This window comes from Labeo rohita, chromosome 6 (assembly GCF_022985175.1).
Source record: "Labeo rohita strain BAU-BD-2019 chromosome 6, IGBB_LRoh.1.0, whole genome shotgun sequence".
In the NCBI taxonomy this organism is placed as follows: Eukaryota; Metazoa; Chordata; class Actinopteri; order Cypriniformes; family Cyprinidae; genus Labeo; species Labeo rohita.
Genome location: NC_066874.1, coordinates 21,880,631 through 21,896,323, shown reverse-complemented (window position 1 = coordinate 21,896,323; position 15,693 = coordinate 21,880,631). Strand labels below are relative to the sequence as shown.

Below are 15,693 nucleotides of genomic sequence, written 5' to 3'. Positions count from 1 at the left end.
TGTTTTTTGAGGAAAACATTTCAGGATTTTTCTCCACATAGTGGACATCAGTATAGTGGGGCAATCATGGCCTAAGGGTTAGAGAGTCGGGCTCATAACCCAAAGGCCGCTGGTTCGATTCCCGCACCAGCAGGAATTGAAGGTGGGGACTGTGAATAAACAGTGCTCCTTCCACCTTCAATACCATGACTGAAGTGCCCTTGAGCAAGGGGGTGTGTGTGTGTTCATTTCTCACTGCTGTGTGTGTGCACTCGTGATGGGTTAAATGCAGAGGACCAATTTCGACTATGGGTCACCCGATTTTGAACTTTCAAAATGTAGTTTAAATGCAGCTTCAAAGGGCTCTAAACAATCCCAGCTGAGAATTTTTTTCATTTTTTTCCAAAAATAAAAATCTGTATACTTTTTAAGGACAAAAGCTTCTGGGATGCGCGTCCACGACGCTACGAATCACGTCTAAGTTCATCGTCTGTGTACTCCAGCTCAAGAAGGTAGAGTATGGCAAAAAACTCCATCTTATTTTCCTCAAAAACCATAATTTCTTCACGATTAAAGACAGAAGGACATGAGCATCTTGGATGACAAGGGGGTGAGTACATTATTTGTAAATTGTTGTTCTGGAAGTGGACTTCTCCAGCTACATTTAACTAGCTACTCTACGACACTGGTCAGTCTATACACATCTAAAGTGATTTAATATGGCATGTATCTGTATTACACTTATTTCTCACCTTGGGGCTGCCGGAGCTCATGGAACACCACCACATCCAGTGGGTTGTTGAGATGTTGAGCCAGCATTGCCACATCATGCCCCGTCAGCCGGTTTACACTGTAGATGGCCTCATCCTCCAAATCAGTCCAGTAAACCCGGTCCTGCAGAAACATACATTTTTCAGGATTTTTTTGACTGAATAGAAAGTTGAAAGGGGTCATCGGATTGTTTATACACAAATGTCTGTTGGCAGTGTGTGCACACATCCACCCTATAATGATAATAATCCTCCCAGAGCTTTTTTTAAAATCCCCAATAATAACAATCACTTTCCCATATCAGGCTGTTCTGAGATTCTTGGCAGAATGACGTAGTTCTGCACAGGCGCCTCCCACGATAGCTGATTGACACTGGCGTTTTACCTTAGAGTCCGCCATTGTTTTGATGCCTAGGTGTAGGTGTAGACAGGAATGTCTCCTAAACGATTGAGGTGTTCTGTTGTTGGATGAACATAGCAGTTGTCATTTACTCCTGCATTTAAACCGCTGAAGACGCAGAGGATTACTTTTGTTTTTGAAGGGAATGCACCCCCGATCTACCTAAATGCATCTATGTTCGCACGAATCATTCGTGATCCAGCTTCACCTACAGAAGAAGTGAGTATAAGGTTTTCTTTATTAAATCACCTAATAATGCGCTAGTTAGCAAGTTCCGCAAGCTAAATTTTACAGTCTGAGAAAACTGCACATTACCTCATGGAAGAGGGGGGCGGGGTGAGCAGAGCTCATTAGCATTTAAAGGAACATGCATCGAAACAGGTTGCTGTGAACAGAGCTGTTTTTGACAAGGTAAAAGGGTGCTGTTTTACACTACCATTGAGAATTTTTTTGGGCTTTTTTTGTTACTTTTTTAAAAAAAATTCAGATAGGACAGTGAAGAGATGACAGGAAAGCATTAGGTGAAGAGAGGGAAGCAGGATCGGCAAAGGACCTTGAGACGGGATTCGAACTCGGGTCGCTGTAAGCGCAGTTGTGCTGTATATGAAGGTCACAAGGCTATCGGCGCCGACACCATTGAGAATTTTTAACCAAAGTATGTTACAGATTTTACATGAAGACCATAAAAAATCATATCAACTTGTAGAAAATGGGCATCCGATGATCCCTTTAATGCAACCTTGCAGAATAAAGCATGTTATTTCTTTAGAAGCAAAAAATCTTACTGACCGCAAATAGTACTGTATATAAAAAATGAATACGTAGTTAAAAATATCTTTACATATATATACTTACACTTTAGTCTTTAGTCTTTAATCTTTTCTCAGCTAGGGCATCAAGTGACTAGCATTTACATTGTTCTTGGGTATTTTATTATGAATCAGTGAAAGATGGATACCAATACACTGGACACAAAAGACACTTCAAACAAAATCAAAACCAAGCAGGTATTATTCTGTATTTTTTTCGTTTTTGGTGATGCAAGACACCAAAAAAAGAAAAGAAAAAGGAGGAAGATGACAATGAAGATAAAGGCTTGTGTGTCTTGTGGTCCACAAAGGTCTTTCATCAGACTAATTAAAGCTTGCAGCTCTATCTCTCCTTTGCATCTTCACCTACATGAGCCTGAAAGCACACGCTCGACTGTCTGACAATAACACTTTCAACATTCTCCTCGCTTCTCCGTCTGCCTCCCTCCTCTGATCAGTCCTTATCAGCCGCTACAGAAATATTGCAAATGTGCATGGTGAGATGGTCTGTTACTATGACAACCTGAGATTCATCTTCTTTTCAAACGGATGCGGAAATGGCTGAGGAAATTGGGGAGGGGGTGTTTTTGGGGTAACAAAAGAAAAGGACTTGGGGTGGGGGTGGGTGCTGAGCATGCCCAAATGGGGGCGTCTGGCTGGCTCCGAATATTAGAGGATGTTTACAGAGCCGTGCTTTTTTGGAAAGGTCAGGCTGCCGGATCCCAGCGGAGCTCCGTCAGGTGCTTCTACTGGTGGCGCTTGATCAGTAGGACTCCTTAACCTGCACTAGACAGCATTCAAATTCTGCCGCATTGCAGCTCTCATCTAATGCACGGGCCACGAAGGCACCATATCTGATGTAGATAACTGCTTTAATCTATGACACAAAAGGCTGGCTTCTAACATCCGAGTCTGAAATTTGTACTCCTTGAGCGAGGGGAGCATCTTTATTAAAACCTTTCATCAAAGTCTTTGCTTCATTTGGGAAGGAGCAACTATCCCTGTGGAGCTGAAACGGTCTTGACATTTTCAATGGTTCCCGCTTACCAATAAAATAATGTGAAAGCTGGAGTGGAGATATTGGTCCGTTTTATGAGACAGGGCAATGTAAAGGTCACACTTCATCTGAAAAGGTGACAGGAAAATGGAGTAAATTTCTAATATGTAATTTGCGGTCTGCTGTGTTGGAAGCCAATATGTGGTGTATAGCAGCGTCTTCTTCAAGACACTAAAATAAGTCCCTGAGCTCACTAAAGCCCTCTGCCATAGCAGATTTATTTACAGTAAAAACAGTAATTTCGTGAAATATTATTATTTTTTTCAAAATAACTTTTCTATTTTAATATACTTCAAAATGCAATTTACTCTTGTGATGGCAAAGCTGAATTTTCAGTAACCATTACTCCAGTCTTCAGTGTTACATTATCCTTCAGAAATCATTCTAATATGCTAATTTGATACTCGAGAATCATTTCTTATTATTAGCAAATTTGAAAAGATGTGGAACCCATGAAACATTTTTTTAAAGAATTATTCACTGAATAGTAAGGTAAAAAAAAAAACAGCATACATTTTTTTGTAACAGTTTAAAAGTCTTTACAGTCAATTTTAAACAATTTAATGCATCCTTGCTGAATACAATTAATAATTTATATTAACTATTAAAAAAATCCTACTGATCCCAAATAAATAATATAATAAATAATACTATTCAATGAAATTATGTTAATATTATCTCATCAATGTTCGGTTCTTTACATAAATAGGGCCCTATGAAATCCCTTTTATTTTTTCTCAAATTTTGTTATGTTGTTTTCCCAAATTGTGTGATTTTCTGTTTTAATTTTTCTGGATTCCATTTCTTCCTGTTTTAATTTTTTTAGACTCTTGTTTTAATAGTTACATTTAAAAAATATATATTTATCAAAAAACAATTCAAATCATGAAACACAATTTAATAAAAGTTGAACAAAAATTAAATTAAGGCCCTATGAAATACGTTTTATTTTTTTCAAAATTCTGTGATTTCCATTCATTTTCTGGTTTCCATTTGAATGGTTTCATTAAATTTTAATAATCAAAAGAATTTATAATTAATTGATTTTATAAAAAATAATGTATTATTATTATTATACATTAAGTATTTCTGTCATAGTTTCTTCAAGTTAAACTAAACTTTTATTTTGATGAGTTACTGTGAAGACCTTTAAGTTTCTGTTTGTATATAACATGACGAAACTACACGTCTGCGCCATTCATTCACACAGACACGCAGAACATGCAGGATTCATAATTAAATAGTTCCATAATTAAATAGTTTTTTTGCGGTATAACATTTACAGATACTGGTTTTGATTTATTCATCCAATATTTGGCAAATTCTGTGACATTATACAGTAAAATCCATTTTTATGACTGGATTCCACAATTCCGTCAGCTTTTTCCGCATCGCGAAAATCATAGGGCCCTACATAAAGCTACTGTTTGTCTCCTGAAGACATGGAATATAGGGCACACATTGTACTGACGATTTTCATGGAATAATGAATGCCATATGGGTTTAAAATGACATAAAGTGAGTAAATGATGAAAGGAAAAACACTTAGAAAAAGGTAAATGGGAAAAGGGCATTTAGTAGTTTCACATTTTATTACTTTATTACTCTTTTTAGTTTAATTTTAAGCTGTCAACTACCAAAATGAAATGTGTACTTGAAGAAAAAAAGTATTTTAAGTTGGGGGAATGAGAAATTATGCAATTAAAAATAATGAACCAAAATAATGAGCTTACTGGAACTAACTCCAGCCTCAAAGGCTGCACAAATGTTTCATACTGAAAATTTTGTATGCTCCTTTAAGCACATCTACAAAACACGCCGAAAGTTAGAGGGCCATTTTTGGCTACAGTTGTCTCTTACTGTTTTGCAACTTCAACAGCCAAGTGAAGAACTTTAGGAATACTTTAGGATTAGCCTCAAGGGCACTGCAGCAAAGTAGCGGTTCATTTCACATGTGCCATGGACAAAAGTAAAAGAATGAAGAAAGCGCATTGTTTCCTTTTTCTAGGGTTAGGCCCCAGGGTGCCCTCTTACTGAGCTGGCTCATCGACTGGCCTGATGAAGGGCATTAGGTGATCTATTGTTTGGGCCGGGTCCTGCCTTCAGGTGCTGCAGAAGCTGCCAAAGTAAAAAGGCTTTTAATTTGGTTTGTGTCTTTGGCTGGTGCCAGCCACACACAGCCATACATCTCTTGGCAAGTGTTACTGTCTCACAGTAAGCACCCTGTTCTCCAACAACACCCTGTGAGCAGAAACATGTTTATGTGTGCACTATGAAGCCAAACTGAGCGTAGAAAGTTCTTGCCAACGCAGCTCCATCTGTGCCTGAATGAGTGCCTCAATACTCATTCAGTAGTTATTTGATAAATCTGCTTACCTCAAAAAGAGTCAAGGCAAACGGATGTCCGAGATGATCCGTGGAGGACAGCAAAACTCGACGGTTGTCTCCATTCAGGTCCACACTGGAAATCAGATGAAGCTTGGAATCTACCCAGTAGAGTCGTCTGCTAGACAGATCTGGAAAAGGAAAAAAATTTATGGAACATATATGTAGCGCTTTAATAATACAACAAATGCTTTTAATTTAACATGAGTGGTCAGAGGAAACAGAATAGCGGATAGCACGTGAAAGGAAAATGATTTATGATTTTTCATATTTCAAGTAAAAATAAAGGCAGTTTGAAATGACATGGAAGGCACAATTGAAAAAACAATCAATGACAAAAAAACACTACACAATGCACTCCAAAATGACTACTTTTCCCATTATAAAAGTATTTTGTTTCTAAACAGACTTAACAATTCTCAATTCCACCTTTTCTGTCAATATCTTTTTTTCTATCCATCTACCATAACTGCTTTTTCAAATGGCTTTCATGTTAAGCGAGCCAGAGAAATGATGACGATATTGACAGCGTTGCTTGAGCAATTCCATTTAGTTTTTCCCAAACTGACGGGTGATTGATGAGAAACAATGAAGGTGAATGATTCAAAGCCCTGTTGGCCACAGGAGGCTGCTCTTCATTATTAACACTCTTTCTTCTCCTTCTGCCTCTCTCTCTTTCTGGGTTTGTTTGGTCTTTCTCAAGCCTAATGTTTATTTTTTCTCCTTTAGTATTTGGTTGATGTCTTTGTCTCTTGTAATGATGGCAAACGCGGCTCTCTCGTGTCTCTCTTGCTTTTTGGTATGATATGCTTTGTTTTGCTCTCTGCTGTTTCTCTTTTATCTTTTGTTGTCTTTTCTGCTATTCTCCAGTGCGTGTTTCTCTATTTTGACTGTATTTGAAGATGTGAATAGTTTTGTTTTGAATGGAAAAGACTGAATTGTAAAACTTTTGAATGGTGTTTTACCAAGCGCAATCCCATTGGGCCACTCGATCCGCTCTGAAACCAGGACCTGCCGATCCACACCGTTCATTCCGGCTTTCTCGATCTTCGCTTGCGTTCCCCAGTCTGACCAGTACATGAACCTGAACGGGTCAAAACAAACAAAAGGTTCATGATCAGAATCATGGACAGATCTAGATCAGTGGTTCTCAACCCTTTGGACTCCACTGTCAATATTTAAAGGAGAACTCCACTTCCAGAACAACAATTCACAAATAATTTACTCACCCCCTTGTCATCCAAGATGTTCATGTCTTTCTGTCTTCAGTCGTGAAGAAATTATGTTTTTTGAGGAAAACATTTCAGCATTTTTCTCCATATAATGGACTTCATTGGTGTCTGATTTTGAACTTCCAAAAAGGTACAACGATGTCCTCCTCTCAAGTTGTAGGAGAAAATAAGATGGAGTTTTTCGCCATACTCAGCACATCCCAGAGCCTGTGCTACACAAGCTTTGTGCTTAAAAAGTATACAAATTTTTATTCGTTTCGCTAGATAAGACCCTTCTTCCTCGGCTGGGATCGTTCAGAGCCCTTTGAAGCTGCATTTAAGCTAAATTTTGGAAGTTCGGGGCACCAATGAAGTCCATTATATGGAGAAATATCCTGAAATGCTTTCCTCAAAAACCATAATTTCTTCATGACTGAAGACAGAAAGACATGAACATCTTGGATGACAAGGGGGTGAGTAAATTATTTGTAAGTTGTTGTTCTGGAAGTGGAGTTCTCCTTTAAAGGCACCATGATTTTCCCAGTTTGTTATTTGCTTGATAAGGATTTAAAATAACATTTTAAAAATGTTTTTACTCAACTTCTGCCCAATAAAATATTTCAAAGCTTGGCATAAGCAGAAAAATGTATATTCACTATGAAGATGCCCATGGAGTTATACGATTTCATTAATTTACATAACCTTTCCAGGTCTAGAAATAACACTTCTAACATTAAGCTACCTCATACATCTAGAAACTTTGGTTATTTATAGAGAGAGAGAAAAAAACTACTGAATTAAAATAAGCAATATCTATATTTTTGTTGATTTAGCTTATATGAATACTTGGTTGGCCTTATTTTGAATTCATCTCAATTATCTTGAGGCTCCCTTGGATGTTTTTTCGCGGTACTTGGAAGTCAGTTTTTCTGTGGAATAGATTTAAACTTGATAAAATGTAAAACTGAGGTTTAACATTCTTATTGTTATCATTTAAATATAAAAACTATCCAAAATACTTATCATATAGAATTTTTTTACAATTCTGCAAAAACTTCCGGAGCTTATAAGTTCCCCTTGTTGGGGCCTCAAAACAACGTTACCAAAAAAATGAGATGCAGTTGAGTGGAAAATTAGGAAGCTCCAATGGCCTTGAAACTTTAACACTCATCACATGTCAAAAATCAAGATAAATAGGTGAGAGTATGCTTATTAAAAAGAGTATACAGCTCTGGCCCTATAAGAGTGAAGTGGGCACTTTACCCACAGGCAACAATTATTGGTATTCCGACCAGCTTGAGACTCATTTGCATGTTTTTCATGCTCTTCCACTTCTGTAATATGGTGAAAAGACCCCTGAGGGGAAAGATTCATCATGATGAACGGCAGTAAAAGAAAATGCTATATATGAAGTGAAGGAACCTTTGACAAGGCTTTCAAGAATCTTGGGGCGCTGACATAGATCATGCAACGTACACCATATTGGCATTATTCATTATTATTTAATGCAACAGAGGGTTCAAAAAGACTGGAGGGAGGAGTCTTAAAGGGTTAGTTCACCCAAAAATGTAAATTCTGTCATTAATTACTCACCCTCATGTCGTTCCAAACCTTCGTTCATCTTCGGAACACAAATTAACGTATTTTTAATGAAATCCGAGAGCTTTCTAACCCTGCATAGACAGCAACGTTCTGGGCCTGGGAATGTTTTAGTTGCATTGCTGTCTTTGGAGGGTCAGAAAGCTCTCAGATTTCATTAAAAAATTCTTAAGTTGTGTTCTGAAGATGAATGAAGGTCTTACGGGTTTGGAACAACATGAGGGTGAGTAATTAATGACAGAATGTTCATATTTGTTTGAACTATCCTTTTAATATTTTCTTTAGGGTGCTGAGAACAATTTTTGACTCATTTTTATATTATAAACACTATATCATTACCCTTGTCTTGGGTCAACGGCGATGGCACGTGGTTCCCCAAGCTCTGTGTCGATCAACACCTTCCTCTTCTTTCCATCGCCAGTCGCGACAGAGATAGTTTTGTGTCCAGAGTCGGTCCAGTAGATGTTCTTATGGACCCAGTCCATTGCTAAGCCTTCTGGAGAATGTAGCGCAGTGTCTATGAGCGTGATCTGTTGAGAAGCGTCGCTGGCTTTGTTGATGTACGCACTGAAGAAGAACAAACACACTGTTAATATACATCTACAGTATTTAAACAGATGTACCTATCTATTCATAAACAATCACAAGATACTAGATGCATCCACCAGATTCACGGTGAATAAATAGCTGACACTCCCAGCTGTTGTTTATGTACACCTACGCAGCAAAGTGAAGCAACATCTGTATACGTCTTAGAGAACAGTTGTAGGACAAAATCGCTGTGACTTTTCCTCTCTCTGAAAGTTACAGTGAGTTACAGTGAAGCAGATTTGATTGCCTTTGAAGCATGGTGAAATCTGATGTGACTGCGACTGATCTTATGATCTAGCACTCCTGAGAAAAAGCCATTATCACTTTGGTGTCACCTGGGTTATTTGACAAAAGGGCTTCAATTTGAATACCCCATATAATATTTTAACAACGTCCTTACTACCTTTCTGGGTCTTTAAACATGGTAGCTGCATTGCTGTCTGTGCAGGGTCAGAAAGCTCTCGGATTTCATCAAAAATATCTTAATTTGTGTTCTGAAGATGAGCGAAGGTTTGGAAGAATTAATAACAGAATTTTCATTTTTGAGTGAACTAACCCTTTAAGTAAGGGATATCATATGACTTATCATATGGGTAGAGAATTTGAAAACTGGCTATTGGAAAAATACCAGCATTTAAAGCTTGTAGTTTTGTTGAACAGAACGTTTAACATTTTGAAACACTTCAAAATCTTCAAAATATTTGCTTTGGATTTCAAACAGGAAAAGGCACCCGTTTCATAGAATGACCCACCTGTCAGCGACAGTGAAGAGGTGGTTTCTGTTATAACCTGGTAATTTTCCATTTGCAGTCACCTAGTGCCTTTAACAGATGCTGCTTCAACAGCCTTCAAAATGGGCCCATCTCCCCATATAAGACCGCAGGACTTTGAGACACTCTTTTCAGAGTGGATCTTAAGTGAATCACAAGGACAGAGGCAAAAGCAGTCAGGGAATATTTCGCTTGTGCGCTCGCTGGCTTGACTTGAAGCTCTATTAATAGGAACAGGTTCCCTGGCTCCTTTCAAACACTGATGATTCACAAATGAGAGAAAACAAGGATTGCTCTTAAGCAATAGTGACTAACGTAATGAGATGGTCAAATAACTGCTCAATAGCAGTTGTTTTTTATATTCATTATACTGATAGTAATACAAGATATAAAAAAATGACTACAGTCAGTTATGGACCAAATTCATCAGCTACATGACATACATGAACTATAACATCATGACATCCTTACATTTTAGCAGAAATTTCAGTGAAACTACTGAACAATGTGACATAATCATAGAAAATCACATTTGATGTGATATTTCAGATTTAAAGGATTAGTTCACTTTTTAGAATAAAAATTTCCTGAATTTAATTACCCCCATGTCACCTATGTTGCTCATGTAGACATCAGTAAAGGAGTAAGGGCCAACGGGTTGTAGGTCCAAACTGCAGTTTCAATGCAGCTACCAAGGGCTCTACATGATCCCAGCCAAGGAATAAGGGACTTATCTAGCGAAACGATCTGTCATTTTCTTTAAAAAATATAAAAATAAAATAAAATACTTTTTCACCACAAATGCTCATCTTGCACCAGCTCAACCTCATGCATTATATACTCATGTTTGAAAGTAGAAGTACCGACCCATTGTTTACAAAGCGAACGTGCGAAGAAAGTCAAATGCCATTTACAAAAAAAGGTAAACAAGTTGGAGGAGAAAATGAGCCCTACCCTACCTTTCCGAACCAAAGCACAAAGACAAAGAACTAACCACTCGTAACTGCTCAAAGGTAATTACGTAATGTGTGAAGACATAAAAGCGCACTGCAGAGCTAGTGTGGCTAGGAAGAGCATTTGTGGCTAAAAAGTGTATACATTTTAATTATTTTTTTAAGAAAATGTCAGATCGTTTTGCTAGATAAGACCCTTATTCCTCACTGGGATCGTGTAGAGCCCTTTGAAGCTGCACTGAAACTGCAGTTTGGACCTTCAACCCATTGGCTCCCATTGAAGTCCACTATATGGAGAAAAATCTTTTTTTCCTCAGAAACCTTCTTGACTGAAGAAAGGAAGAAATTAACATATCGGATGGCGTGGAGGTAAGTCATTTTTTAGGAAATTTTTATTTTGGAAGTGAACCAATCGTTTAAAATCACTTTGTAGGCCGGGCTACTCAGAACAACTCCACCATAATAATAATAAATAACACATACATATAGCAATATTGACAAAATATCCTGTTGCTTATCACTTGCTGTGTAACGCCTGGTTACACTGTGTAACAAGTTAAAGCGAGTCAAACAGTGTGTCAAAGCCTAAACCGCAGGGTGTTTTGTGTTCACACCAGGATCAAACAATGATGTATTTGATCAACAAGAGCAACAAACTGTCTGTTTAACTGGCAGGGTTTGGGTTCCCTCTGACATCTTAATTACAGCAAGAGCTTTGCATCGCATTAACCCAAAATGATGTTAATTGGAGTTAATCAAAGCAATAAACACAACATTAATCTATCAACCCGTAGGCTGAAAGAGTGGTTTTGAGCTCTCATGCAGGAGAACCACACAAAACAATTTCTTACTGACCAGATCAATAACCACATAACCCTAAAAACACACACACATGCCAGTTTCAAGTAAACCTAAGTGAGGATTGGTTAATGGCCCTAACAATGGCCAGTTGATATGCCTCATTTGTGGTTTCAGCTGTCAAGTGATATCTACACTGTTGCATCTTCACCATAACCATCAATTCATGCCACTCTCTCTGTCAGGGACCACATACATAAATTAAACTCCCTGCAGACAAGCAGAAGTATTTCCACTCTTTGGAGTGCTCTTCTGAGGGGTTTATAAAGTGATAATGAACTGTCGTACGTCGTTCTAACACAAGCCCTCCTGAGGGGAGTGGGGATGAGTAATGGGACACATTATTGTGGGAGGTAAATTATGGGAAGCATATGGTGCGGTTGAAATGATTTAGAGATGGTCCTAGAGGCTGATGTGACTCAGAGTGATTCAGGAAGTGAGGTGGAGACCCGAGCATGACGGGCCAGCACGCACACTGGGACAGTAAAGGACAAACGCTGGTCAGGTTTTGCAGCTGCTGTTGTAGCGCAGGCAGGCCGTGTGACAGGCTGCTGTCCAACTGATAAGATGACTTTGTTAAACGGTCAGTGGAGCTTATTCAAGACCACCCCTAAGGAATTGAAATGTCCTTCCATGAGGACAGAAAAATATTTGAGAAAAGTGTTTTGGGAAGTTAAAGGAAGGCTACAGTATAGTATTATCAGAAAGTCAGAATTTGATACATTGCACACAATTATTTTTTTAAAAGTGTAATTTATTCCTATGATGTCAAAGCTGAATTTTCAGAAGCAATTACTTGTTTGATTTAATTCAAGATATTATTCTGTCAAAATAAGTCAATTTTTCAACACGCTTTTTTCTCAAGTTTATCTTGTTTTGAGGATGTTTATGTCAGTCTATCACCCTTCTGTCACCTGGTAGACCAAGTAAACCCAAGAAAAATTCTGTGAATGCGCATACAAGTAATTTCCCTCACATAATCCATGATGCTGGTTGCTGTGAGAAAATTTCCAGCAAGTGTACTGCAGCTGTTCTCATGCATTTACATATCTGCCAGCTGAGAAGAGGCGGGAAGAGGTTCTCAAAAGAGGGTTTCAACACTGCACCGTCTCCTCCTACCGGAGCCTTGAACACTAATTGCAAATTACCCTTTTTAAATAAAGATTAATCAGCTGTCAAGCTAGAGAAATGGAACATGCCCTAATGTTGTGTATACCTGAAGATCTTGCGATGGTAGAGGTCACACCAGTACATCTTGTTGGTGGTCACGTCCACATCTAGAGCCACGGCGTTCTTCAAGGTTGGCACTACCTGTGTATAGTCCTTCTTCACAAGGTCAATGCGTCGAATCTCATGACGGTTAGTAAACATAAGGTATGGGCTCTTACCTATGAGGGGAACAGAAAGAAAGTTTCTTTAGCGTACTTGTTATCTTGGGATCTTTCCAACAGATGACTGAGCTGATAAACTAATCAATATCAGGCCATTTGAGATAATCAACGTGAGCAAAATCATTGGAAATAGGACACAGAAGTCCAAAAGAGATTTCTTAAACTTCTCAGTTGTTTCAGATCACCTTGACAAACTGAGACTTTTGCTTATCAGAAAAAACACCTGAATTCTCACATGCATCATAGCATCAAGCATCAAATCATAACATCAAGATCACATTCACACAGAAAACAAACGGGCCAGAATTGAACCTTTTGGGGTACAACGGCTTGTCACTGGACCAGTACCCTTAAAAGGACATTTTTGTACCTTTTTTTTTTTGCCCCATAAAGGTATATATTAGTACCATAATTACTATTATATACTATGCGTTTTACTACTCTAAGGTACTAATGTACCTATTACGGTTAAAAAAAGATATAAAGTTGTCCTTTTAAGGGTACTGCTCCATTGACAAGCTGTTGTGTTTATCATAAATGTAAGATACCAAATTCTGCAGTCAAAAAATAATAAAATAAAATAAAATAAAATAAAAGTTTACATTTTTAATGTTTTTTAAAGACATTTTTTAATGCAAAATAACATTTTGGATATACATTTTTTGTTAAATAATATTGCAATTTAAAATAATGGTTTTCTATTTTAGTATGTTTAAAAAATTTTAATTTATTCCTGTGATGCAAAGCTGAATTTTCAGCATCACTGAGAGGGTGCTCGCTGCAGAGCCAGATGGGAGGAGCTGGAGGTAATGGGTGGAGATAGACACCTAACCACACCCTAACCCTACCCCTTACCCTATCCTAACCCTAACTCCACCCATTAGTTCACACAGAGGTGGAGCTGGACCTCCAGAGAGGGGGAGCTGGAGGCCATTTGGCTCTGCAGTGAGCAGTACTTGGCATCATTACTCAAGTCTTCAGTGTCTCATGACCCTTCAGAAATTATTAATATTTTGGAAACTGTTGATATATATATGTGGTGCCAATTTCTTTCAGGATTCTTTGATGAATAAACAATAAAAAAGAACAACATTTATTCAAAATTTTGGGGTCAGTAAACTCTTTTATTTTTTTTGTAATAAATTATAATTTTAAATCAGCAAGGATGTGTTAAATTAATGAATAACTGCTGTTCTTTTATAAAATTAAGAAGCACAACAGCTACCAACATTGATAATAAATCAGTGTATTAGAAAGATTTCTGAAGGATCATGTGACACTGGCGACTGGAGCAGAGAAAGCTGAAAATTCAGATTTGCAGTATTTAAAGTATATTAAAACAGGAAATAGTTATTTAAAATTGTATTAAAACTTTTGAACAGCACTTTAAAAAAAATGACAAATATAATCTTTCAGTGTCTCTTCCTGACCTGTATTGTTGTTTATTATTACAATTACGCAAATACGCAAATTAAAATAATTCCAAATATTCAAAAAGAACTCAAATGCTTCTCATTCACTTGTAAAACTAAATTATCTGGACTGTGCCATTCATGTTTATTTTATAGCTATGTACTCTTACTGTGTGCTAACAATTGTTGGTCCCACTTTATATTAGGTGGCAACTACTATGCACGTACATTTAAATTAATAATTTGATACAATGCACTTATTGTGTACATACATGTTTTTACATTATACTTATGCCTATATTCATCTGTAATTACATTCATAATTACACTGTTGACCCATCCCTTACACGTTAACCCACCCTTAAACCTACCCATACCACCAAACCCATCCCTAACCTTACCCGTATCCCACCTTAATAAAAGCAAAAGTGTTTTGCAATACAATATGAGTACATTGTACATTGTACTTATTTTTTGATGCAAGTACATCACGTAGTTAAGGCCACCTAATATAAAGTGTGACCCAATTGTTTAATTTGTCTTTCTCTTTTTTTGTCCTAAGGACTTTTAGAATAAACCTCTGAGAATTTAGAATTACACTAATAATTTCACTCCAGAATCTACCAACATGCCAGCTGACTATACAACAGCATATGTGTTGGATTCCACTGATATCAGTGCGTATATGTGCTACAGGGCTAAGGTAAAAACACTAAAACTCAAATGATTAAAATGCTCCCAGAGGAGAAGCATATTTTATCATTTAAATGAATACACTTACCAGAATGCAAATGTTGTGAGAAAGCTAAAGAGCGCTGGCACTTCAAGTATTGCAGTAAAAAAACAGCAGTTTTCTCAGATGGGTAAACACATTAGGGCATATTATATTTAAACAACCACAGTGGCTGATTTGCACTCATACTATTTATTAATTAGAAAGGCACACTTATGGAAAGCAAAATACATAACCATATGACTCGCACAAGTGCACCCATTTGCGTGCGTAAAATCACTGACTGAAATTGTTTACTGCTTATTTCATTTGCAGAGTGGAATCAAACGTGTGTTTAAAATGTAAACTGCAGCATTAATTCACTCGTGAATGCTGTGTGGTGTGAGAGTCTGCAGTGCACCTGCAGACCATGTGATTCAGGTTTCCAGGTTAGTGACATGTGGCCGAAGTGGGTCTGAGAGTTTCCAGGTAATTACCCTGCACTGTTGTGTGTATGCAGATGAGCGTGTGCGTGTTTGTGTACTGTTGGGGAGCTTAGTCACTGTGATTTGGTGCTCAGTCATGCCAACACAGAATATCACTGACCCTATTAGTTTATCCTCTCTGTAGCAGCAAGGGCACTCTACCTATTTCTGAGTCACTTGGTCCCCTCCAGCTCCCCATCCCCCACCCCAAACCTACTTGATATGGGTGTAATTCATTTTCATCCTGTCACCCCCTCGTGTCGCAAAAAAACTACGTTCCTGAGGAAAAATCTGTTCTCCCAACCCTCACT

The 15,693-nt window shown here is 37.8% G+C and overlaps 1 protein-coding gene across 6 annotated transcripts in view; it reads right to left on the bottom strand.

Annotated features, from left to right (window-relative positions):
• The window catches only part of lrp8 (low density lipoprotein receptor-related protein 8, apolipoprotein e receptor), a 201,431-nt gene that overhangs the window by 20,383 nt on the left and 165,355 nt on the right, over positions 1-15,693 (bottom strand). For all 6 annotated transcript variants that reach the window (XM_051111510.1, XM_051111513.1, XM_051111511.1 and 3 more), the window contains 5 exons: positions 12,599-12,770; positions 8,550-8,777; positions 6,366-6,484; positions 5,392-5,531; positions 732-873 (listed from right to left, as the gene is read on the bottom strand). In XM_051111510.1, coding sequence (XP_050967467.1) covers positions 732-873; positions 5,392-5,531; positions 6,366-6,484; positions 8,550-8,777; positions 12,599-12,770 — 801 coding nt within the window. The remainder of the gene's footprint in view (positions 1-731; positions 874-5,391; positions 5,532-6,365; positions 6,485-8,549; positions 8,778-12,598; positions 12,771-15,693) is intronic.